The sequence below is a fragment of the Trematomus bernacchii genome, unplaced genomic scaffold, assembly GCF_902827165.1.
Source record: "Trematomus bernacchii unplaced genomic scaffold, fTreBer1.1, whole genome shotgun sequence".
NCBI classification, from domain to species: domain Eukaryota; kingdom Metazoa; phylum Chordata; class Actinopteri; order Perciformes; family Nototheniidae; genus Trematomus; species Trematomus bernacchii.
In genome coordinates, this window is record NW_022987648.1 from 9,571,771 (window position 1) to 9,599,439 (window position 27,669).

Below are 27,669 nucleotides of genomic sequence, written 5' to 3' on the forward strand. Positions count from 1 at the left end.
CGTGATGACACGTTATGCTCGTGTTGTGTTCAAGGACCCTGACCGTGGCCAGGAAAAACAGGCACTCGCTTGTTTAATTTTTTTGCGGTCTAGATTTCTTTAATTTTTTTCTTTTTTGCGTGTGTTTATAAATTACCTCGAGGGCCGTACCAAATGGTCTCGCGGGCCGTATACACCCCTGATGTAAACGGTCTGCAAAGTCACAAACCCTCAAAGTACACCCTGTAGCGAGTAAAACTCTAACACAGAAAATACCTGTCTATGCTGCCCCAGAACGCCTAGTTGGAGATTTATCTTTTTCTTCCTGGGTACAGTGACGTGACCATACCCAAATGGACCCATTGGGTATTCGTGGAGCTCCTCACACACACACACTCTCTCAGCGGCGAAACTGTGACGCGCTGGGGGGGGGGGGGGGGGGGGGGGGGTGCTATAGGAGCCTCGCAGCGGTGAAACTGTGGCGCGCTTACACTGTAGGTGCGCCGCGTTTGGGGGGTGCGGGTGCTAGTGGAGCCTCGCAGATGGGGGTGCTGCAGCCCCCTCAGCATCCCCCCCTTCCCGCGTCCATTCGCGATGACTCGCTGTCTCGCAGACCCCAAGCAGCAAGCAGGAAATTAACCCAGCTCACACTGTCTGCTCCTCGAGCGGAGCAGCGAGCCATGTAATGTCCCGCCAACACGGCACCCAGACCCCACGCAGCATTCTCATCTGTTTGTCATTACTGGTGTCGTTTTCTGGTTGCTAACAAACGCCATTGTAACACATAATCACTGATGTCCCGCTGTAACGGTGGTGGACTCAGAACAGAGTGGGCGAGCTGACCAATGAGAGCACAGTGGGCTCATAGGGAGGGGGGGGCAGGAGCTCCAACAATCCGTGTAGGACAGAGAGTGAATACACATACTATACAGAGATGCTGTATGAGAAACCAATGTGAGTTTGAAAAATTGCACAATATAAATCTATTCTAGTAGACCTCAACAATGGAATTATGATCAGTAGAAATGGCCATGACATGGGACCTTTAATATATTATACTAGGCTGTTTTATGCATATTTTCGACAAACTATACTATATCGTTTTTTTTCCTTTTTCAACATGTGACAATGTCGTTTTTTTTTTCATATTTACGACATATGCAGTTTTTTTCGACATACTAATACTATGTCGTTTTTTCCCCTAAATATAGTATGTCATTTCTTGTGATATTTCCGACACACTATACTATGTCGTTTTTTTCCATTTTTGAACATACAAAAAAAACAGCCTAGTCGTTTCTTTTTTCATATTTACGACATAGTATGTCGTTTTTTTTTCTTCTTTTCTACATACTATACCAGTTGTTGTTTTCATATTTTCAGCATACTCTACTATTGTGGGAAAAGTACTTGGTGTGAACGCGCCTTATGTCGTTTTCTTTTACAAACTATAGTATGCCATTTCTTGTGATATTTCCGACACACTATACTATGTCGTTTTTTTTTTCATATTTTCAGCATACTATACCATGTTGTTTTTTCTGATTTCTTTAACATACTATACAATGTTGTTTTTTCTGATATGCCGTACCTGTAAAAACGTAAGCCGCTCCAGGAAGTCATTGACGTAGCTTCCCAGGGGTTTGAGGCTGGGGTACGACTTTTTCATCCACATGCCCGGGATACGACCTGTCAAAATGCTGCTGACCACCTCCTCCAGCTCTGAAGACATCACCACCAGCCCCTGCACGTCAATAAACACACATTTACTGCAGGAACAAACACATGATTAACTTTGTTGTGAAAATTCAACGTCAATCTGCTAATGACACATGAATAACTAATGAAGGTACAAAACATTGTCATGGGTGGTTTATTAATCTATTGTCTAAAGAAAGGTTTCAGGTGAAAATGACAGAGATCAAGACTAAAACAAGATACTGTATCAGACCATATAGATATATCTATAAACACACATAGTATCAAGGGTGGAACAAACAGGAATAGGCGAGCACATTTTCTTTTGTCTTCACATAGGGGTATCTCTTTCACAAACAGGAGAACTGAAACCTATGTCCCATATGGAAACAGGAAACAGTTTCACAGATAGGAGAAAACAAAAATGCAATTAGAAGTATTCATTCTGAAAATGTCCTGCAAGGCCATGGTGGAAGTTCACAACATTTAAAAAGAGCTGAGTTGTGTGAAATGAGAGTAAGTTTAATTAAATTGCTTTAACAAACTTGTGTAGTGATTGGAAATGTGGAGTTGTTCTACTGCTGCTCTAACACTGAATAGAATATGAGAGAAATGCACTTGTCACTTAAAACCCTCTCTGTTGAGATGGGTGACAGACAGCTTATTTAAAATCCTTATTTGCTCTGCAGGGGGCCTTTGATAAAGTGTGAAGGATGATGAGCTCCTTCCCCTTCCTGACTCTTTATGCACTTTCCACTTCATTCCCAAGAGACTGCTGCATCTCAGGAGGAGCGGAAATGTGTGTGGAGTTGTTTAATAAATGGTATAAAAAGACCATGCTCAAGCGTGTACTTTTACATTCTTTTAATGTGGTTTAATGAGGAGTGCAGTGCCAAACATATGCACATATGCTCAGATTATATTCTGTTTGGTCTTTAGTTCACAACACTATGAAGTGAATAATTGTACTCTTCTTAGTCTAATGAGGCATGGCATGTGCAATATCTCCAAACCTTTGGAAACACTAAGTCAGTCATTTTTTATTTGTATTTAATTGAAGTAGATATTTTCTCTTCTGCAAGTGGGTCTCAATAAAAACAATTGATTAAAAGTATATTAGTGGTTTAAAATAGCCTACTAATTGCTCTTTCAGCCTCAAACAATGTATTTGTTGGTTTTTTCTCTTTTCTATTATATCACATTAAACTAAATATATAAAACAAGCTATTTAAAGATTTTTTATTTTTTTATTTTTTTAACCTTTATTTAACCAGATAAAAAGCATTGAGATATAATCTCGTTTACAATGCTGACCTGGCCAAGAAGGCAGCAACGTTACACATGTTTACACATAACACAGATATATAAAATACAGAGAACACAACTAAGTAAAAAAAAAAAAAAAAAAAAGCAGTCACTATATTGTATACAACCGTAGACTTTAGGAAACTGGGATGGACATATTTTCCTATGTTCTGACACAAACGACCATCCAATAAAAGTAGAAAAATAATTGTGAGATTAGTCAATACTGTAAATAATTGTTATTTATAGCACTTATCATGAAATATTTAACTTGCTAATCATCAGCATGTGGATGTTAGCATTTAGCTTTTAGCACCAAGCACCGCTGCGCATAAGAACAGCCTCGATGAGACATTATTATTGCTGTAGATTACACTTTGCAGTGTGTGGACTCGCAAAAATAAGTGGTATGAGGACATAATATTAACAAAAATGGAGATCCTGTTTCCAGCAGCGAGGGCTCAGTTATTCTCTATGCTACAGAGGATAAGAGTACTTTCTGAGAGAAGGTTAAGAGCACCAGCTAATGATTTAAATATATTTAGGTGGCTGCTTCATTCCTGTCCTTCAAACAGGGTCAACAACATTTCTATCGTGTATCAATTTATAATAATTTATTTTATTTGTATCAGCTTTCCTACAGCTCAGTGCTTTATACCTTTACCTATTGCACAGTGTACCATCAGCAGTTATTAAATAGGAAATCGAGTAACATACTGCATATAGATTTTCAGGGGGAAGCAGTTATTCTACATAGTGGTTCATTTCCGCAAATCGCCCTAAACTTTCCCAATTACTGTCCGAGTGTTTCCTTGTAATAGAAAATGATGGTGTTAGATTAGTGCGTTTGGATTGTGCTGCTTACTGCCAACAGTATCTGTTTTCTGAGGATGTATTATCGGAGTTTCCCGTGTAATCATTCAGCAGAGGTGTGCTTCCTCTGATGAGATATTGCTTTCGCTGCACAGAAATGTGAAATCAATGATGATTCATCATTTGGCCGCGCTGTTTATCCAAAACAAACACATTTAATGTAATTACAGTGCGTTCGGCCATGCATCACGCTATGAGTATCCAAATTATAAGGATCCCTGAGAGTGGGCTCAAAAGTAAACGACTCCTTGCCCTTACTGCTCAAATGGATACATGTAATATATATATTTCTTTAAACCCGACCCCTCCCTGTGTACCTTTATGGCCTTCTGGATGTTGATGCTTGAGGCTCGGATGGCGCTGAGCAGGTTGTTGAAGCGGCCCATCTCCTGCGCCAGCACTGTGTTCATGCTCTGATTGTAGGTGGTGGGGAAGCGCCTCATCACAGCCTCCAAGTCGAAGTCTGCAGGCAGCTTGCTCAGGATGTCAGCTGCCACATCAAAGACCATGTCATCTGAGGATTTGGCGTCCCCGCCTGAAGAGCGGGACTGATCAGAGACACAGAGCGACAGAGGGACGGATGAGAATGGGAGGCAGGACTTTGACAGTTCCTCATCTTTCGAGAGGAAATTATCTTTTCGCCGTCTTTGACTTGTCACATTATGTATTCCATTTGACTGGCGTGGGTGCTATTTTGATCCAGGAGAAGACCATGATGTTAAGAGGTTCTGACTTCTGACTTGTGCTTATATTTCATCATCTGTGTGCCAGATTGATGTATATTCATGCTTTAAAATGGACACAAACTGACACAGAACCTCCTATTCATATGATTTCTCTTAAATTGACCTTCCTTCCTTTAATTTCTAGACGTTCTTCCGGCTAGCTTTTAGCTTAAACCACGGATGATGAGATCATAATACTTACTGCAATCCATCTGTGAACATACACACACTGAGCATCAGAAAATAGAAGGCTTCACAACATTTCGCCCCAATTTATCCCACACAGTCATTTGACGCAATCTTATCTAATAATCATTCATGCTGATAATTATTCACTCTAATCTGCGATTCTTCCGCTTTCCTCTCATTTCAACTTGCACCATTTACCTATCTGATGCTCAGTCACCAGGCAGCGGTAATGGATAATCATTGCCTAATGGCATCGAGGTTACAGTAGTGGAATGACAAATAGCTGTTTCATTCCATTTGAAGCATCTCCCTGTTTATCGGTCATTGAGACTGATGGGACCGTATTAGATGCTAATAAAGTCCACACATGACTGGAGCCATTATTAATCTTGTTGAAAGGAGTTTATATGAATGAATGCCAGACTCCATCGAGCTCTAATTTTAACTCAAAGTGGCAATGCCTATGGAAATAATTTTCTATTTGTTTGCCAGAAATGTACTGTACTTATTCTTGTTTTTTGACAGAACACTGTATATTATATTAGTATCTTACAGAGATTAGAATATATATGATGCCTTCAGAGTATGTGTGCATGTATGATCCTATTATATGTATCCACTTAAAGTTAATATCAAGTTATTTCCCACAGGGTTTGGGCATAGTGAAAAGTCTTTGCTAAGTGCTCTGTATCTTAAAATAAACAGATGGATCCATGGGTAAATAAAGATCCCTTCCCAGCTTTCAGAAGACACTGTACCTCTCTTGTCTTTAAGTAGGTCTCTGTGCAAAATCTCTCTTAGATTCATGTTGACTCAACAGAGCTGAGATTTAATGATGTGGGATCACACAGCTCCGGCAAAGCCATCTTTTTTTGTTCTTTGAGAATTCTCTTCAAACAACTGAAATATTTATATTTTTCTCTGTAATTAATGTTGCATAGTACATCCTAATGTAGGGCGATCAAATATTTAATGCTGGCAAGGACACTTATAGAAGACGGAGGGAACTCGAGGGAAGCATATTGATGTCATGTGCATTTATTTGAGACAGTATTTCAGTGTCTAGGTTTGTGTGTTTAATGGGGGTACTGCAGTCGAATTGTTTAGTGTGTATGTGTGTTGTGTATGTGTTGCCTACAATCTACCAGCTGAGTAGATTCATTCCAACTGAGCATCTGGGATGTTGTCCAAGAGGGGAGCATTGTTTTGCGGAAGCGACCCAGGGCTGCTGGCACTGAAGATCAGTTAACTTTTTTTTTCACCTGTACCCATGCCAGGCAACCGTGTTTTTATCATATCTGTTATTCTTTGCCCGGTTTTACGGTGTTCATAATCCACAAGATCAGTTAAAAGGTGTAGTAATGAATTAAGGATCATATTGCTTCGTGAAATGATGGCCCTCTGTTTTCATTTTTAAAACAAACAGTATTAAAAAGTAAATGTATAAGTAAACTTTAATGTGGACATGATAATTCTTTTATAGGCCTCTCTGTACTGGCATTGGTACCAGGAGTGTCTGGTTTTCCAGTATCAGTGTGTTTACTGTAAAATAATGCCAATGTCATTTACAAAAAGATGACACGTAATCAAAGAAGGGTCTATGTGTCCAGTGGCACATTGTTGTCATGTTGTGTTGCGTGATAGATAGTATAAAAATACTTGAAATGATCTGTTTTTAGACTGACTTGTTATACTGTAAGTATTCTGTCTCTTATACTGTTGTACAACAATACTCTTTACTTTAATAACCAGTGTGTCTGTGTTAGTCTATTGTGTTAAGTTCTTACCCAAGCTCTACATGGTGAAACGGCCCTGTGCTGACGTTGCCACTGTGTTTCTATGGAGAAAGAGTGGTCGCCCGACTAGGTGGAATCACCGCACCAAATTGTCACCAAGCACTACGCTCAAAGTTCAAATAATTTCAACTTTGACCTCTTTGCTGACCTTTCTGCGTACCGTTACTAACTTTTTTCATCGTAAGGCTCCGCGCCGCACCTAGCGGTGAGCAAGAGACAGTCGCGTATCATGTGAATGCAGCTTAACCCTAATGGATCACTAACAAAATATTTTTTTACAAGTTACAATGGCTCAAAAGAAAAACAAGTGATGGTACAACATCTTGATTTGATTGTGTGTGTGTTTGTGTTTCAGCACTTATACATGCTTGTTATTTAGTTCCTGACAAACAGGAAATCAATAGGATACTTGGTGTTTTCTCCGGGTGGATTTACCTGAGTGAGCAGGATGCTGTTGAATAGTAGCTGAGTCTCAACCTGATCCTTGGTGATATCCGCGTTGGCGTTCATGCCAAAAATCTCCGGTGACGGGTTGAGCGGCAGCGCCTTGGTGTACTCTAGGTAGCTGTTGTACTGCAACCCAATATGCAGGAAACAGAGGGAGCAGAGTGAAGTGCACATTTTTTTTAAAACATCTTGAGTAATAACAGTCATTGAAAAACAAGTCAGCTCCTAAGATTGCTGACATTTATTTTAATGACTATGTAAATGTGACTTCATGAATAAAAGATGTGGTTGCAGTGGGGGGGGGGGGGGGGGTGCAACACTGGAGAACAAAATGCCAAATAAAATGGAGAGCACCATAGATTGCACTTGTGTTAACAAATATATCAACCCTCGCTGATGGTGGTCGCCTGCTGTGCCTTGTTACACACATTTGATCTCCTAATGACTTTTTAAAGGTAGCTCAACGACGAAACTGAGTCCTGAAATATGTTTAGTTTATAAACAAACACATTAAAGGGAGTGGAACTTTTCTTGAGTTTTTAAGGCATTTTTTCTGTTAAGTGATGCATAAGTAGGGATGGGTATCGTTAAGGTTTTAACGGTACTACTACTTCCATCGATACCGCTTATCGATCCGGTCTTTTAACGGTACTGTTATCGGTTCTTTTGGAGAAAAAAATAAGGTAAACTAACTTAACAAATTGTGAACAAAACTAACATTGCTTTTTATTTAAATTAAATACATAATATTTCACATCAAAAGAAACAACAATGTTTTAACAAATCGTATTATATAATCTGATGACAGAACTGTAAACAGAATAGCTGAAACTTTAACTAAATAAATAACTCAGTTAGCTCTAATCATTAACCCATGTTTGTATAATTGAGTTAGCTCCGTGTGTTGCTGCTAGCATACATAACACCTGATGTGGAAACGTTACTCGTGGATGGGGCTACAGAGTTACTAGAAAGACAGTCGAACCCGGTGCATTTCTCCGTCTGAATGTGGTGCACTTTTGCTAAATGTTTCGACAAATTGCTCGTGTTACCGCCCTGACATGCTAAACTCTTATTGCACTTTTGGTAACGAGCATTGTCCTCATCGAGACGGGTAAAGTTTAACCACACCTCGGAGCGCGTTCTCTCCGCCATCTCCTCCGTGTGTGTGTGTGTGTTGCATGCATGTAGCAGCTGCGTGTGTGTAAACTGCCCCGCCCCCTCGCACACAGACAGGGGAAAGAGATCTCTCGTCTGGATTGGAAAGATCGAAAATACTAAACATAATCATAGACGCATTTTGCATATTAGAAACGGAGTTGGCGACACTAAAACTGCAATATAATGTTTGTGTAGCAATAATACATATGACATATTTTTTACATGTCTCCAGTACCGATAAAAAGACCGATAACGTCGGAGCTTAACGGTACCACGGTCTTTAATAATTCAGCCCCGGGGCCCGTTTAAAGGTGGGGTAGGTAATTTTGGAGAAACCAGCTTGAGTGCGCTAGAATTTGAAAATACACAGCCGGAAAAAATCTGCCACTTCCTTACAGAGCCCCTCCTCCAACACACACGAACGCGCACATGACCAATGAGGGCACGAGATAAGTTTGTGCCCCGATGGAAGGCTGACAGGCAGGTAGGCCATCCAGTTATTTTAGCCGGGCCGGCTAAAATGATTGGTTGTGCTTTTTACAGTATTACGGCTTCCACAGATGACATTTTTTTATGGATTTTTTGTCAAAGCACTTAAGATATTCATTGCTATCGGGATGTTAAGAGCATTCCATGGAATATAACAAAAAGTGTATCTCGAGCCGGTTTCTCAAACTTACCTACCCTACCTTTAATACCGGGGCTCGGTACCCATCCCTATGCATAAGGGGCCGTTTCATATAACTGAAGCAATACCACATTGTTGGAAGACATTTAAAGGTCCCATGACATGCTTTATTACCCGTCCCCTTGAGTGTTATGTAGCTTTTTCTGCATGTAAACGATCTGCAGAGTCACAAACCCTCAAAGTACACCCTGTAGCGAGTAAAACTCTAACACAGAAAATACCTGTCTATGCTGCCCCAGAACGCCTCGTTGGACATTTTTATTTTTCCATATTTTTCTTCCTGAGTATGGTGACGTGACCATACCCAGGTCCAAATGGACCAATCTGTGGAGCTCCTCACACACACACACACACACACACACACACACACACTCACTTAGCCTTATCTTTTCTCAGCCACGCTACTCCGCGGAGTTTCGCCGGCACACACCTCATCGTTTCTCAGCCTCGGATCCGTGGATCTCTACTCACAGTTCGCCACACTCACATGTGTGTGCTCAGGCTGAGTTCCTCGGAGTCTCGCTGTCTCGCAGACCCCACGCAGCAACCAGGAAACGACACCAGTAATACAGCTCACACTGTCCGCTCCTCGCAGCAGCGAGCCCCGCAACATCCCGCCAACACGGCACCCAGACCCCACGCAGCATTCTCATCTGTTTGTCATTACTGTTGTCATTTTCTGGTTGCTAACAAACGTCATTGTAACACATAATCACTGATGTTACGCTGTAACGGTGGTGGACTCATCAGAACAGAGTGGGCGAGCTGACCAATCAGAGCACAGTGGGCTCATGGGGGGGGGGGGGGGGGGGGGGGCAGGAGCTCCAACAAGGCGTGTAGGACAGAGAGTGAATACACATACTATTCAGAGATGCTGTATGAGAAACCAATGTGTTTTTGGAACATTGAACAATGTAAATCTATTCTAGTAGACCTCAACAATGGAATTATGATCAGTAGAAATGGCCATGACATGGGATATATATATATATATATAGGATTTTTGATATTTATATTTGAATAGCATGCTACCATATCTCAAAAGGTCAAAGTATTGTGAATAAAACAGTAACACAGTGATGCAGAGCACGTCTCCTACTGTATATAGCAGCACCAAGTGCAACATGGTAACACTATGTAGGAGTGTGTATATTAACATCATAGAGTTACTTTCTTGACAAATGATCAGATGTTCTGCCCTGCCCGCAAACAAAATATAAAGTCACTGACATAATACAAATAATCACTGAGATTAAAACAAATTATTTATATAAAATATCTTTGGGGGGGGGGCTTTTCTTTTCCTGTCCTGCAGTGTGTTATATAGGTTTGTGTGCATGTAAATTGTCTGTAAATGCAGTGACATCACTAACAAGCTTCTTTTGGCTAGCGCTCAAACACAATGTACATGACAGGCTAAGGGGCGGGACATCTCTAAGCAGTTGACCGATCACAACAGAGCCGGACAGCTAACCAATCAGAGCAGACTGGGCTCTTGTGTCAGACAGAGGGTGAAATAGGTGCGGCAGCACAGGCAGTATGAGAAAATAAAGATTTTCATTTTCAGTATGAACATGAAAATGAGCATAATCAGGCCCCTTTAAAGAGTTAACTCCCCCTTGTTGTGAATATGCACCCTGTTAATGTGGCTGTAAAATACTGTACTAATTTCCCCTGTAATAACATATGGCATTTCCTAATCTCTGTAAATCCCAGCCAATAACAAAGACACACTTTGTTATTGCTAAGACTGGTGTTTGCAATGATTTATAGCAATGTTGCACAATTTTCCGATTCTTACCTCCTCCTCAGCTGGTGCATAGTAGAGCCCGCTGGGATCAAACTTGTAGTCAGGGTCCGTGGCGACCTTTGAAGTGTAGAAGATAGAGAGGATGGTGCGCAGGGTCCTTCTGTCCCAGTCATCTGTCACACGGCCTCCGTAGTTACACTCGCCAGTCATGTAGCGGATGGCATCAAACGGCACTTCCTGCAGCAAAATGGAATCATGCATTTTAAACAGGAACCTAATAATAATCTCAAGTAAGGATTGCATGTTGAATGGGCAGTATTGACAAATGCATTATCTCAATTTATGTGTAATGTCAATGTTCTTCAGAAAAAGGAAACATGGCTGAAATGTACTTCACAAACTGGACTTGGAAGGGGAACTGACATAATAGGAGGTGAAGGGTGGGGGTTCCTGCCGGTGTGGCATTTCCTGGAAGAGGAATTCACTTCAAAATTCAGCCAGCGACACTTGGTTACAAGATGAAAATGTCACTTGCTCAAAAAAAAATACCCTCAGTAGTTTTTTCTGCTACTTTTTCTCAATTACAGCAGAGGATGTGGGGAATGGTGGAGGGTTGGAGTGCTTTCAGTTTGTGGGAAAATGTCAAGAGGGTTTTTGAATATGGCTGATGAAAGCTGATCCTTGAGTGAAGAGGAACGCATTTGTAAAAGACCAGATTTCTATTATAGGGTTATAGCTACAAGTTGAATATATACGTAGGAGTATAGTGTATGTGCATCTGCATGTGAGAGTCTGAGTTTGACTTTGTGCCAGAGACATATAATCAGTTTATTGGAGTATTTGTAAATTATGTATGACCCAACAATGCTGTGCACTAGCCTGCATCCTATACTGAAAAAAGGGAAATATGGGAAACATATGATAGTGTTTTTTTCAGACTGTATATGAGAAGTGGATGTAGCCATATGCAGCAGGGGGAAAGCAAAGACCGGCTGCTTAATTGTATTCATAGGATAGCAAGGTCATGACCCGCGCCTCTAAATTCATGATAACTGCGGTGTTTATTGGAAAGCTAATTATGGCTAGCAAGAAAAAGTATTAAAAAAATGTACTTACTGGAAAAAATGTACACCCAATTCTTAAACGTATAACCTAACACTAAACAATGAGAAACTCACTGTGATATCAACTTGTCAATAACATCATAGCCACACCATAATATACCCTGCATGATCGTCTATTTTTCTCTAAATGGCAATATAATTTAATGCTGTATTGGAGAAGACTTAAAACTAAAGATTGAGATCATAAACTCATTATGAAAATGCCTACTGAGGTAATTAAGTGGGAAGCAGTGTCATTTTCTCATAGACTTCTATAAAATGTACTACAGGGGACTACTTTTTGGCCATTATAAAGAATGCAGGCCCTACTGCATTGGCTTCACTTCTCAGACCTGAAGTTGCCCCCTTACTACTTCCACTGAGTTTCAGGAAACAAGACTATCAGTCAGTTAAGAAATATAAAAAAATGTGGGAAAGGACAGGAAAAATAACTACCTCGTACTGTTCAAGGAACATGTGTAGCTGCTGTACAGAGATCCGGAGGTCGGTTTCATTGAACTCGTACGGAATGTTCCAGCCTATAGGTCCAAACTTCCTCCTCTCCTGGGTCAGGGCGTGGAAGAAACACAGGCCGTACAGTAGTTTCTTGAACACAACCTGAGGGGTGGATGAGCATAAATGGAAGGTGTTGTCTTAGATCAATAATTAGATAGACAGTGGTGGTCGTTCTATATTTCAGCAGCTAAAACAAAGTGCCCAGTGGGGGTGATAACAGACACAAAGGAGCTTAGGACACCCACTGATGTAAGCATGATGGGTATGCACATCGAGCAAATTCACATGCACCCACACACTGACCGGCTTGCTGCTGCTGCCAAAGAACTCCGGGTCAGAGATGGGGTCCATTAAAAAGGAGCGTGCAATGTTGGCGCGGAGGCCCTTCGGAGCCTCATTGGTCATCTTCACCCCATTCTGGAGCACGGCCACGGGGAAGATGGGAGACGGGTAGCTCGTCAGCCAGAGCCTGAAGTCTGGGTGGGTGGTGTCTGGGATTAGCTCCTGCTCGCAGCAAAATGTAAAAATAAATCATTTATTGACAGATCAGAATCAGAATCAGAATCCCTTAGAATTAGTCCCACAGAGGGGACATTTACGTTGTTACAGCAGAAAAAGAGCCACAGGCAGCTTGATGTTACATATGTTACATATGTTACATGCATAAAAAAGTATTAAAGTAAAAAAAAAAGTTATGATGTATTAAAAAATATAATAAAAGAAATAAAAAAAGTTACACAATTTACAAAATACACATCCTGTAACAGTTCTTAGGAATTAGCAGCCAGGTATATATTGCACAGTTATTAACGGCATATATATATATTGCACATATAGCACATATAAAGATGTATTTGTACTGTAATACTCTGGGGTATAGAACGTGTGTGGGTGTGTTCTGACCTCACAAACTCTCTCCAGTGTTGACATCCATGAAGTGGCCAAGTGGCAGTTCTGAAGAACCACCCAGGTGCCCTCTTTAATGGCTGCCTCGATCATACGCATGGCAATAGGACCCTGGCCTTGGCCCAGGGAGAGGGAACTCAGCTTGTTCCCTGAAAAGCCCTGAGGGTAAAGAACAGCCGTACACACACAGTCATGTAGTTGCTTTCTGACCGGGAAAGAGCCAAAATCATTTTGTAGTGCTTTTAAGACCTGTGCGGGAGCCTGGGAAATCCAGAGGATTCAATTTCCCCATTTCATTTTGAGTTTGTACACACAGCAGGCTTCAAAGCTGCAGGATTTCCCAGGTGTCTCCTCATACCTTTTCATCTCCGAACTTTAGCAACGCAGCCATAGGGTCTGAGCCAGGAGAGAGGATGAAGATGAGGCAGGCGCAGCAGTGGCTATCAACGAAGGCTTTGGACAGGTTAAAGGGCGGTGCTTCGATGAACGGGCGACCCAAACTGTCGGAAACAAATTCCTGCACCATGGGAACAACCTGGGGGACAATGGAACAATGGACTGTTTACTAAATATATTTCCAGGACAATTGGAACATTTTCAAGATTATACTGTTGTTTGAAGAAATGTAGCTATGACTCAATGTATTAATAATATCAGACCATCTTTTGGAAAGCAGCTCACCTTGTCTGGCCTGAGACAACGGATTACCAGCATCCTCTGGAACTGGCTCAGCTTCTCCTGCCACTCATCAGGGAAGGGAGTCTGATGGGGGCTCTGCAGATATGCACAACACAAAACATTATTGAATCAAGGAGTTCCTTTATATTCCACCTTGGAGAGAAGATTGTGCACTAATTATGCTGCCTAAAACTATTCAATTCGCAACACTTTACTCTTATTTAAATAAATGTCTATTAATTAATTTTCTATTGCCGAATGAGGTTAAACAATAGTGATGGATCCTATTTACTTTTCCTTGCCTTAGGCGGAATGTGGCGACATTAACAACAAATGTATTCATTTACTGCTTTTGCAAACCGAACATATCCTACTGCTGCAGCATCGCATTTAAAGCATTGGCACCACAACATTTGACTTTTATTAGGAAGTAGTCACAGGAAATGCAAAGTGTGTCATTGATCCGGACAAGGGCCGCCATTGTTACAAGACCACAGTTATTTTGGGCTTCTCTGACAGCGGATCAGGTTGAAATATTGTAGGGAGTAATGTAAGAAGAGTCAGGAGCAGCCACAGTGAGCTGTAGCATGAAGAGCTGCAGGCGACAGGCTGATCACCTCCAACTTCTCAGCCAGGGAACCAACTACTTTCACTTTCACTGTTCGCAGACCCTATGCAGAATAAAATCAGATAAGGGTTGCTGACAGAATGATGGAAAAAGGCCAATTATTGCCCATCTTCTTTTTTAAACAACTATAGTCTGTTTAGCTCGTACCGGTATTCTGGGACTGTAGTATTAAAAATAAATTGGTTGTTTACTAAAGTAACAAGGTGTGAAATCTTAAGGATTGCCCTAAGGGACTGGCTTTAATCTGATCCAATACAGGTAAACTACAGGAAAAAATGATCACAAAGATGACTAAATTGCATCTCGTCATCATCAGGGGCTCTATTATACTTAAGGTGGTATTCCCTTCCTGTAGTGTGTTGTATAGGTTGTTGTGCGTGTAAATGGGAGTTTCTCACCTGCACACTCCCTGAAACACCTCCATTGGACTTCTTTGTTTACTTCCTTAACATAATGACATCACTATGTAACACTCATGCTTATATTGGCTAGCGCTTACACACTAGACGTGATATGCTAAAGAGCGGGACATCTCTAAACGGTTGACCAATCACAAAAGAGCTGGCTAGCTAACCAATCAGAGCAGACTGGGCTCTGGTTTCAGACAGAGGGTGAAAAGAGGTGCTGCAGCACAGGCAGTATGAGAAAATTAAAGAACTTTTTGAATATTTGAGCATGTAAACATGTGACAAAATATACAAATATGAACTTGCAAATGAGCACAACCCTTTAAATGCTTTGTCATTCATAAGGAAAGGATGCATGCCCCTAACAACGTTTCTTTAAAAAGAAACATGCAGCATAATGCCGTTTGGCCCAGTGAGGTTCTGGGGTGGGGCTGTATCGTTTCGAGTTGTTGCAAGATTAAGCAATGTAATTAAGCAAACAGCGGGGTAATCTGTAATGTGAATGGGTAGGAAAGTAATGAGGGGAGATAAATACATATGTATGAAAAAGCACAGACTGTGGAAGGAGAAGGAGGTGGGGAAACAGAAATGCCACTGGGTACTGGGTCAGAGCAATATGTTTGATTAATTTGTGGAACAAGTTTACGAGAGGAAGTGAGCAATGGCAGCGGGAACTTTGGGGGAATTATTCTCCCCAGGTATTTTGTCGAGAGACTTCTGGCTATGTGTGTTGGCAGGTGCATGGAGACGGATACACCTATTTAGAGTCTCGTGGGGATTCTCCGTGTGTACAGGGGTGTGTAAGTGTGTGTGAGTGGCTGTGTGCTTGATTGAACAGCTGTTGTTGCATCATGATTGAATATATGTGAATTCTACAACCGGAACAAACTAGATTTAATTGGATAGAAGGGTTGTGGCTGATTCTGTTGATTATAAATCAAAGATGGTGTGCATGTGAATGTGTCTTTGTGTTTGTGACAGCAAAAAGACAGGCACACATGTTTGTGAGTGCCGCACATTGATTAAACAGCTGTTGTTGAGTCGTGATTGCGTAGATGTGACTGGCACAATAGGAACAGAACATATTTAATTAGATAAAACTTCAATTTTTGATCCTTTATGATTCAAAGATGGAGAGAGGGTCGGATTTACATCATCCACACCTGACAGACAAATTAATTTCCTCCTACTTTCTTCCTTTCCTTTCCCAAAATAAACTAATGAAACTCAGTTATTGACGTAAAATGAAATAAGGAGTTAAAGTTTGGCGACATTTCTATCACTAAATTAGCAAATAGTTGAAGATGAAAGAATAGAATGTGAATTAAAATACAATTTAAGCATCTATTACAGAGATTATAACTAACAGTTCTAATCATTCTGAAGCAAACTAAATCAATGTAAGACCTGTCTGAGAGCTATGAAAAATGAGGCACAAAAAGTAGGCAGAAGTAGAAGAACTCCTTGAGAAAACTATTTCAAGGATCTTTATGCAGTATCAAATTATGAAATGTGTGTCATTGATATAACTTCACACAAAAGCCAAATCACATGAAAGAATTCATAATATAATCCAGTGGTGTATATTATGGACCATTCTGCAAGATGATTACTTTTTATTTTGGTGCTTAAAGATATGTTGATGCTGGTTCTTTTACTTAAACAATATTTTGGATAGAAATATTTACGCAATTTGTTATTACTACTTATTCTAAAGTAAAATATATAGATAAAACATTCTTCATACTATAACTTTATAATTGTATGTACATGCTGTATTTAAAAAAACAAAAAGTTAAAGTTACCTTAAAAAACACCAAAATGAAACAGATATTTAAAAATGTGAGCAAAATGACATAAACTACGTGAACTGTCTATATTTAAACTTACTTGGTTCGCAGTAATCTGATAAGGCACAACATTTGGTGCAAAAATAGTAATTCAAACTTCAAGCTTAGTAAACCAAAGCCGAACGCAACACATAAGGCACTGAAGCTGCTGCTAACTGAAGTTTTGTCTAATATTGTGTGTGTTTCAGGCCTTAGTATCCACACAAGGTGTGTGTTGCCTAAATCAAAGGTATAAACCTTAAATATCTTTAACATTTGCTCTAGAGATGTTAATACAGAGGCACCTCCAGAATCTACATGTTATGGTAGTTCTAACATGTTGCTTACTTGAGCAAATGGCCCATTGCTCTGTATGAATGATGACTTGACGAACGCAAAGCGCTATGAGGGGTCGTAAAAGACTGGATAAAGGGCTATGTAAATATAGGCCATTTGAATGTGAGACAGTTTAAACAGCTACACTTTCCAAACATCTCATCCCAAACTCATTTTAAGCTGACATTTAACACATTTAGAGATTCTACAACAAGACTCTAGCAGCCATATTCATGTGCATTGATACAAATGGTGAATTAACAGTATAGTGCTTTATCCAGTCTTTACAACCCGTCAAAACGCTTTACATACTACAAGTAATTCACCCATTCACACCTCATTCATACAGAGCGTGCCACTTTTCTTTGCTCGAGAAATGTAACAATCAAAACGACACATTCACACACCGTTGGCCATGCCATCAGGAGCAACCAGGGGTTAAGTATCTTGCCCAAGGACACATCGACATGTTGACTGCAGGGGCTGGGATTAAACTCACAACCTTACGATTGAAAGACAGCTGCACTCCCTCGCAGCCATAGTAGCCCAACATTTTCATTTTGAGAGAATGTGCATACTTTTCTCTCCTCCGTGTTCTATTGGGTAATATAGATTATAAAATGTATTTTTTGGACAGGCCTATTTTAAAATGTGATCCCCATTTTTCTGCCATCAGGCATTCAATCAAACAATACATTTTAGAGAGAGGTAGGACAGAAATACAAACTTTTCCCAGTTTGTATTAACATCACAGAAACATTATAGGACACCCAGAGATAGATCCCCAGAGAATCCTGTGTGTTTCATGTCACTCACTGAGCTGTCGTACACTGTCTTCCACTCGCCCCTGAGGCGAGCCATGTCTTTACGCAGACCTTTGAAGCACTCCATCTCATCCAGGCGGCAAAGCTCGTCCCAGGACTTTTTAGGGAGCCAGGTGCAGGGATTGGAGTAGGGGTTGTCGAGACCCACACCACCTGTGAGGAGGAAGCGCCACTCCCCCTCATCCACCTAACACATTAATTACAGTCATGCTTCTGTTAGAGGATTAACCAGCATTTGTGATTTAAACGGTTTAAAGATTCAACATTTGGGGTATTATCTTGGATAAAAATACTATACACATTTTAAAAACAAGAAACAGATCATCCAAATGAATCATGGAGGATTTATTTTGAAATATGTAATATATAACGGATAGTTTGATAAGCTAACCACAAATCAAACTACACTATTGAAAGTGTTAATGTCTTAAATGTCTATGTCTTTTAAGTGTTGTTAATTTGTACATGTGTGCAGTTTGTGTATTCCATACCTCCTTTCTATGCATGAGCAGATTGACACTGAGGCAGAAAGAGAAGAGCAGCTTGTCCTTCTCAAACAGAGAGCGACACACATTGACGTATAGCGCGTATGTAAAGTAGTCTCTCAGGATCTGCAGTCTGTAGAGAGTACAAGTGTATTAATAATTGTGTTCCAAACCAAACAGACTTGTGAACTATTGACCCTACGCTAAGCCCCTCTCTACCGGCCAATGTCCAATCCTACGTTAGCAACAGGGCGCAGGAGGCCTTTCAAGTTTTTCATATGGTCAGACAGAAGATATCTTCAACATTTAGGGGGGAATCTTACATTATTTTGCTTTTTTAAAAGCAAGAACGCAAGATAAGAGATGTCTGATACTGTGTGGAAGACCTCAGGCACAGCTAAATCCATCAAAGACTATAAGACAATGCCACCGTATAGCTCAGTTGATAGAGCTGCCGGCCCATGTACTGGGGCTTGGTCCCAATGCGGAGGACCCGGGTTCGAAATCCTGGGACAATTTACCACCCTTTCAACACTGTCACTTAAATAAAGGCACTGGTTGCCCAAACATTTTTTTCCTTTGTTTGCACCAAGGTGAAACACTAATAACTTTAGCTTGCTACGCACAAAAGCAGATTTTAATTATTCATAATTAATAAGATCTAGTTAAGGTTCAAGCCCATGATGTGCGAGCAATATCCAGGCATGCTATTAACAATCGGAAAAGCGGGAGAACTTGTTGTTCTCAATAATGGACTTCTTCCTGTTGTGCCTGTATTTATCCTTAGGGTTGAGTTGTTAAGATGTGGGTTGTCTGGTGGGCTTTGCCTGAAGGTTTGAAGGTCCTCTATTCCAGGGGTTCCCAACCTTTATTGTGCCAAGGACCGGCAGATACATTAAAAAACAATCGCGGACCGGTTGTCAATTTTAACTGATTTTAATATTTACTCACCACCAGCAGGTAGCAACAGAGGCTAATTGTATGTAACAGCCTGAACAAATACTAGAACAATATGCATCCAAAACATATTAACAAAGTTTAAAAAAGAACCGGTGTCGTTTTTTGGTTTTTCGGAAAACCAAAAAACCGACGTTATTCAGTTTTTAAACCAAAACGGGAAAACAGATAAATCAACGTTTTGGTTTTGTTTGTATGATTTACGGATAATCCAGTGAATGCTGGGAAAACGAGGAGAAGCCGCATTATGAACACTGGCATTTGTTTTCAGAAGATATTATGATCGTGTCGTTCGTTCCGGTGCACTCCGACAGCATTTAGCACTACATCGAGATTAAGATTAAACTAATTTATTTTGGGAACAGCTGCATATATGGGGTTAGCCATATGTGTGTAAATTACTGTTCATAAACATTTGAAAACAAATGTCGGACAGACACAAACACACCGAACACACAGAGCTGAGCTGAGCAGAGCACATACACACACACATCATGCGCCTTGGTGACTGACTGGACATCTCCTTCATAAAACTAATAAAAGGGGGAGTAATCGGGCAGTTCGATGTGTGTAGAGATGTGTGTCGAGGTGTGTGTGGTTAACACGTAGCAGCCTGCAGTCACTCTTAAGCTGTTCTGATGAAGTTAAACACAGCGAAGGCGGTGCGTAAAAAGGCACAGCTCTTTACCCGCTGGTGCTGCACTTCTCAGAGGCGGAGTATACGTCCCGCTGCCTCCTGATGCTGCAGCCATTTCATGAAGTGAAGGAGGGTTTCCTTCTATAAAACAGCTGCGGGCAGCAGATACCGTGAGAGTCCCGGACATTAATTCATAGATTAAGGCAGACTGGTTTACTCTCCTGTTTTGCCAATCCGGTGCTTAAACAAATAGCTCTACACCCCTGGCCGACATGTCCTTAAAATGAAGTCCGAGTTTGAAATATATCTCAAATAATGTATGCACCACCATTTCCCCACATAAACATAACAGTCTGCAATCAAACGGTTGTCTCCTGTGCGCTCCTCTTCCTACTTGGCGCACCGGTAACATTCTCGTGCGCACAAGAGGCTGAGACCTTAGGCTGAGCCGCCGAATCCCTCGGAACATCATAAAAGCCATTTTCAACGGTTTTCTGGTGAAAGATTAACTAGCTACTGGATGAAATAATATGACTGGTGGCACAGGTGCGAAAATTAAACACTTTTTGAAAAAAATATTATGATAAAATATTTTTATATATTTATAATTCTGTAAATATTACGATAAACTCACAGCTATTTCGCGGCCCGGCAGTAACACCGGGGGTTGGGAACCCCTGCTCTATTCCACTTCATATGCATATTCTCATATTTCATTCTGTCTACTTCTCTTTGATATTTCAGGACTATTATTACACAAATGATTTTCCTATTTGGAATGTCTCTCACTGATATTGTTAAAAAAAGCCACATTGACAGGAGGCCTAACGACAAGAGAGGAGGGGCTTAGCAAAGAGTCAATACCTAGTCTTACATTCCTTTTTTGTAAGTTGACAAGTAAAATAAGGCATTTCGAGTGAAAAGGGAGCTTTTTGTGGGAACATGTGCTTTGCCAGTGCATTTGTCAGCCCTGCCTACCTCTGCACCAAGTCTTCACTCTTCTCTGAGTTGTCGATGGAGCTGATGAAGAGGTTAATGAACCAGGTGAGGGAGTACTGGTACATGGGCTCGATGTTCGCAAGGTCAGCGATGGAGAAGAACAAGATGGCTGAATGCATGGCGATGGGGGTGTAGCCCATGCGAGTCTCGTCGATCTTCTGCTCCGTCACCTCGGCCACAGCTTGCTTCTCTGAGATCTCATTGGCCAGCACTTTCGAGCAGGAGAGGATCTTGACGGCCGTCTCGTCCTCCAGGATGTTGCCCTCGGAAGAGGAGAGCACCTCTAAGATTTTGTCCTCGATCTCCTTTAGTTGTCTGGAGGACAATTCAACATGTGTTTGTAGAGGGAGACATTTTGATTTGACTTATGGAAATCATTTGACCTGAGTCTGGAGTGTGCTACAGTACCTTTTGTTCTCTGCTCCCTGCAGGATAAGAGCCTGTTTCTCTTCCTCCAAGTCAGGCCTTTCCCGAGCCACCACGATACCAAGCAGCTGGTCTTGGATGCCTTCAGGGGTGATCATGAAGTTTAGAAGGGTGACCTAAAGTACAGAGGTCGAAAGAAAGAGCAGTTTTCAGTTTGAAAGCTATTTTAGATTTAGACTAGAGACCATAAGTGTCAAACTAAAGGTTTATTTACATTTTTAAGGATGTATGTGCCGATGATTGCTTGCCAGTAGGCTAGGATTCAGGAGACATGTACTCCATTATCAAGACTTTATCCATTTTTTTTAATTAAATGTTGCATCCAATTATCGACTTGACTAAATGTTAGCCTACTTGTAAAATGTAATAATAATGCATTATTGTGCTTGGCTGCATGGTATGATGGCTGAGCACAATTTTAATGTAATGACTTTTTAGGGTTTTATGTGGACCAATGACAATATGGCTAATGTGACATGCAACAATATAATCGAAGGTTGATTTTATATATTTTTGTAAATATTTTTAAATGAAATGAAATCACTTCAAGTAACCATGTCAGGTCATGTATGTATAAATGGCCATATACTCATTCCCTTGCGTGGTCCTAGTGAAATTGAGTTTGATACACCAGACATTTGTATCCTTTACAGTTTCAGTCATGTTTGAGTTTACAAAGAGTCGTTACATTTTTGTTTACCTTTAGTCACAAAATGTTCTCTCTAAATCGGCTTTTTTATTTAGACAAATGTCATTTATTTGTCATCAGATTATTTTTCTAGCCGAAACCAAAAATATTTCATTTATTTGACAAAAGATTTGTATCTAAACATTATGTGATGAGAGTTTGATGATTAAAAATGCAGCTTTGTTCTTGACAATGCCCATTAGTGATGTGTGGCATGGGTCAGTTGCACTCATCCGGGCGAAAGAACAAAATTAGGCATAAAAATCATCTTATTCATGAAAAGAAAATAATCATCGATTTTTTGGTGAAATGAACACTGATACAGTACATTGCTATACATTTCAGTATGCAGAAGAAAACATGCTCAAATTAGGGTGTGTGTGTGAGTGTGTGAGAGTGTGTTTCAGTGTGGACATGTATGTGTAGGGTACTTTCAAGTGCAGCGTTGATCATCATGGCTTCAGTGCTGCACCCCCTACGAACCTCCTCTCCAATCAATTCCAATAACCGCTCCATCCTTGGCAAAGCACAGGTAAGATGCTTTTTTCTTTTACTGTGAAAACTGTGGAAGGGTGTCTTTTAGCGCCCAGCCTTAGTCATTCTGCTGTGCACTTACCCGGAGGTTAAAAGCCCATACCTGCTATCTACTCTCTGCCCTAATAAACGAGTGCACTTCTCCGGGGCCTAATTCAATTTCTATTGATGCTGCAGACCCACTCAGCTGGTGGTAAAGACTTGGAGCGCACATACATCTCCCGTCTGTCCTTTTCACACATGCACCCTCCTTCCTCACTCCCCTATGTCCCCTGAGCTCCTTAAGGGCTGCTCTACCAGAAGCTTGCCTTCTTGTATTTGAAAGTATTGCATTTCAAACAGGGCTTAATGGATTTAATGGAAGCCCCACTGTACTGTAGGCAAAAAAGGGAAAAAAAGAAGGATTGAGTCAGTTTTGAAAAATGAGTTGAATCTATCTAATAGCTGCCCATAAAGAGTGGGGCCCTGCAAATAGATGCTTGAAATGTGATCTTCTAAAGCTTTCCAACCCCTCTCTGTAATGCAGTTTCCTTAAATGCTCCTTTTCTTGGAAATGTTCTCTTTTTTCTGGGACACTGTGCTCCATTGGGGAGGTGGTATCGGTGATGATTCGCTGTGTTGCTGGGGTAAAAAAGTATGATGCAATAAGAGGGAACCAACCGTAAAAAAGGAGGGATCATCTTTCTGGAGGAACAGAGGTACTTAAATAATAATTTTGTAGAATTTGCTGATGAATTCATACAAACTAAGAGTTCACAGCCAGACATGCTAATTCATACTTATTTGCATCACTTTAAATACCTCAGTTTAGTGTGTTAGTATGCTAACCATTGCTAAAAAGCACTAAACATAAAGTCAAGCAGAGTGGACAGTAATGTTTTTCAGGTTTTTGTTCAACAAAATAAATGTGTTTGGAAAATTGAAAATTCTGTCACTTGAAAAACAATGATTGCGATTTACACTTCGGCGGGCGTGCATGTTTGTCGCAAATGTCATGGCAATCCTCTAATAGTCAAGGGGATACATTGTCTGGGTACCATGAAGTTCTGGACAACATCATCTCCATCTGGTAGATATTAATTTCACTGAAAATGTTTAACTTTGAACTGTTGATGGCACCAAAGAAAGATCAGAGGATCACCAAAATCACAAGAGTTCATCCTCTGGAGACCATTAACGTCCGTACAAAATGTATGCAATTCATCAAGCCCATACTTCCATCTATAGAGTGACTAAAACCTCAACCAAAACTGAAGAAAGCCACACGATTTAAGAGGAAAGACAATAGCATTAATAACCTCTCCCTCACAAAAACAATTAAGGTTGCAGTTAAACAGTAAACACAGTGCCCCACAAAGGACCTTTTTCTTCAATGGAAAAAACCATGTTACTGAAAGTCAGTTATACCATCCGGCTTAATAACAAAACAAATGAAAGTTGTTGTTATCAGGTGTAAAGGAAATGCTACTTTAAAGGTGGAGGAATGCAGATGTCTGTTGAGTCCTGTGAGAGACTGTATTCTACTAACGCATTCTATTAACTTGTGAGTTGGCAGAAGCTTTGTTGTAGAAAATACGTCTATCCTTAGCTGCGGTGGGACAGAAGGGTACCAGCTCCATCTGCATGGAAGGGGTGGGTAGTGGGGACATGGAATATTGCACAGGGCTCATTGTATCAACACTGACACCTGCTGCAAACAGCTGAGGCATGTGGCTCCTGCCAGAAACTGCTCTGATTACTGGCAGGAATAAAGGTGTGTACAGGCACTTCGGTCTGACTGTCTGTCTGAGTGTGTTTCCTTGTGTGGTGCGCCTTTTCCTTGACATTTTAGGTTTAATGGCTCTTTAAGTGGGGGACTTATTTGAGAGTATTGCGTATAATCCCTTAAAATGTTTCCTTAATTAAGGAAAGACGTTTTGCGAGAGAGATTTAACGGCGTTAAAACTCTAATTTCCATAGAGACCTTTTGTTTGCCTGCAAAGGCTTGGGATAGACAACCTGTTATTGTCTAAAAAGGTTTGCCTATAGATAATACAAAAATGGCAGAAAAAAAGGGGAGAGGGTCAGAGGAGGAAAATATGAAATCTTTGATGGAATACAATAATTCTACTGTAATTTTGATCCGAAAGTAGCCTTGATAAAATAAGTTTCTTCAAGCGAGTCAAAGTGTGTATTGGGATACACTGCCTGAGGGTGTTTCCAACTACAGTACCTTGACGGAGGTTTCTGGCAGGTAGTGTGGGTTGCGTAGCTTGGTGGTGATGTAAAAGCGGAAGTTTGGAGCGTATTCGATGGTGGAGTCTCCCAGGCGGATACACATGGCCCCGCCCTGTTTGAAGGTCTGTCTCAGCAGCAGAGGCTCCAGGATGGGGTCCAGCTCCTCGCCTACATTCTCCAGCAGCACTGAGGGAAAAGGTTAAATATTTTATCAAAGTTTTCTGATCAGGGGAGGCTTAAACTTGTCAGTGTTTTGCTTCATACAAGCAATCTCAAAGGGAAGCTATCTTCAGGTGACGTCACTGTAGAAATGAGAGGAAAAGCTATCATAACAAAGAACAAAAAGCCTGTTTGTTGAAGCAGAACGGCCGGGTGGACACAACATGTTATGCCAGCGAGTGTGTGACTTGTATCGTCCTCCTCCGTCAATATACAGCTGTCAGATAGAGTGGTGACAAGCTTATTCAGACAAAGTATGAGAGTTCTCTTCAGGAAGAATAAAAAAGCATTGTGGACACGGGTCCTCATCTTTCAACTGTTGATTTGTTTGTATTGACTGTTTATTGTAATGTTTATTTTATATTATTATCATGTTAACTCTTATGCAATGCGTTGTTAACATGCTGCTGTAACAAAGAATTTCCCAATTTGGGATCAATAAACTATATCTATTTGAATCTTGTCTAATCTACAGGTCACCTGTCAAAGACTTACATTTAGCACCAGGTCAGCCAATGATGTATCAATACAGGACTTTTCCCAAAAGCTACTTTATAATTACTTATTTTGTGTCTTTTGCATGTCTCAATCTTCCTGTTTCTTGGAAGCCCTCAACCATTACATTTGTGCACCACATGCATAATAAGTAATCAGTGAAGCAAGTAAGACATTGCCAGTTATAAATGCCTTATCCCCATGACATCATCATTAATGTATTTTCACATTAAGTATGATAATTCTGTTCTCATGTTAGGAACATTAGCCCATCTATAATTGATTTTATGCCCAAGGTAATAACAACGTTTTTATACAGAATTCAGAGACGGTGACAGCTGAAACTTTCTCTCCAAACTTTCGAAATTTCTCCAAATCGTTTCGGGCACCATTTTGTCCTGTTACATTTCATCAATATTGTTAATATTTCAGCAGCTTCATCAGTACTTTCTAGCATTTAATAAGCAGGAGTCGAGCCTATTAAGATATTTGGCGGGGAAACATTTGTTCAACAGTCCTAAAATAGAGATTTCTAGCAACGAATCAGGGAAATACTGTAGGCTGCAATACAAACAGCAAGAAACCATGGAACTGTGAAGTAAGAGAGCGTGGATCTGTAGCCTCGGGGGACTATTTTGCTCCCTGCAAGGACCAACGACTCTCTGAACTGTTAGCCTTGCATTCTGACAGTAAGCAAAGACCCAGTGGCTGGTGAGTTCGGTCATTATTTAGATGTCTTTTTAATGGCTGTATAGCTGTCTCTGTCAGTTCCATTCTCCCTTGCTGTTCCTTCTCAAACCCCCTACAAATCCTAGAGACACAACAAATGAACAGACACCGGAAGAAACAGAAAAAAAGATAGTTGCTTCTGCACAAACATGTGACTGACCCTGATACTTGGGGGGGGAAATGTTATTGCAGACATGTATTGCCCCTGCACTTGTGTATGATTTACAGTAGTTCATTATAATAATGGTGCAGGAGGCCTGGATAAAAGTTCATTGGAACATTTCACTCAGAAATACAGCTTATATGAATTCTCCTCTGCAGAATAGAGAACAAAGAAAAACAATCTTCTACAGCAATAAAAAGTCCCTGTGGTAAAGGGAGACCTCAGCAGGCGGAAGCAGGAACTACACACACACACACACACACACACACACACACACACACACACACACACACACACACACACACACACACACACACACACACACACACACACACACACACACACACACACACACACACACACACACACACACACACCACACACACACACACACACACACACACACACACACACACACACACACACACACACACACACACACACACACACACACACACACACACACACACACACACACACACACACACACACACACACACACACACACACACACACACACACACACACACACACACACACACACACACACACACACACACACGGCAGCAAGAGCAGAGTCATCAAGCCAGACAGACTTACCTGGGTTGCCAAACTGGATGCAGTTCTCCAGAGTGCGTACAAAGTCACCGTCACTCAGTTTAATGATATGCAGACTGTTGGCCTTCTCCATATTTTTCACCCACTTGTTTGCCTGGCCCTGGGGATCAATCATCAGGGGCCACCGCCTGGCGTTTCTACACAGAAACACAATAAAACAGTCGATGATCGTATGGTGCTGCCTTGTCAGAGTGAGAGATCATGTAACTGTTAACCAGGAGACATCAAAACAGCAGGGGGGATGTAGGAGGACAAGAATTGAGATGTAGAGAGGCACAGTCAGACAGCTCACAGTTGGGTGGCACACCAGGGGCCATAGTATTGTGATTAAAAAACAATGTTGCCGCTTCATTTACACAAACAAGCAGATGCTTTGTACATTTTATATTCATTTTTTGACTGCAGCTTAAGGTTAAATCAGACAATCTTACTGCAAAGTTGTGACATACAGTGGTGTCTGTAAGGGCAGAAGGATGTAGTTCTGAATTTAATCTTGAGATTTAAATAAATTGTGAGCCCTTGTGATCGAGGTAGTTAAAAATAAACATTTGGTGGCCACCATATAGCTCAGTTGGTAGAGCTTGCGACCCATACTGTATACTGGGGCTAGGAGGACCCTGGTTCAAATCTAGCCTAGGACTATTTACTGTGTGTCCTTCCCCTC

The 27,669-nt window shown here is 40.9% G+C and overlaps 1 protein-coding gene across 1 annotated transcript in view; it reads right to left on the reverse strand.

Moving 5' to 3' along the window:
- dnah7 (dynein, axonemal, heavy chain 7) overlaps positions 1 to 27,669 on the reverse strand; it is a 111,770-nt gene that overhangs the window by 9,191 nt on the left and 74,910 nt on the right. The window contains 15 exon segments of the mRNA XM_034134577.1: positions 1,571 to 1,723; positions 4,173 to 4,403; positions 7,001 to 7,138; positions 10,663 to 10,848; positions 12,171 to 12,332; positions 12,534 to 12,734; positions 13,134 to 13,295; positions 13,495 to 13,671; positions 13,818 to 13,910; positions 17,831 to 18,025; positions 18,330 to 18,456; positions 20,896 to 21,231; positions 21,325 to 21,458; positions 24,777 to 24,967; positions 26,988 to 27,142. Coding sequence (XP_033990468.1) covers positions 1,571 to 1,723; positions 4,173 to 4,403; positions 7,001 to 7,138; positions 10,663 to 10,848; positions 12,171 to 12,332; positions 12,534 to 12,734; positions 13,134 to 13,295; positions 13,495 to 13,671; positions 13,818 to 13,910; positions 17,831 to 18,025; positions 18,330 to 18,456; positions 20,896 to 21,231; positions 21,325 to 21,458; positions 24,777 to 24,967; positions 26,988 to 27,142 — 2,641 coding nt within the window.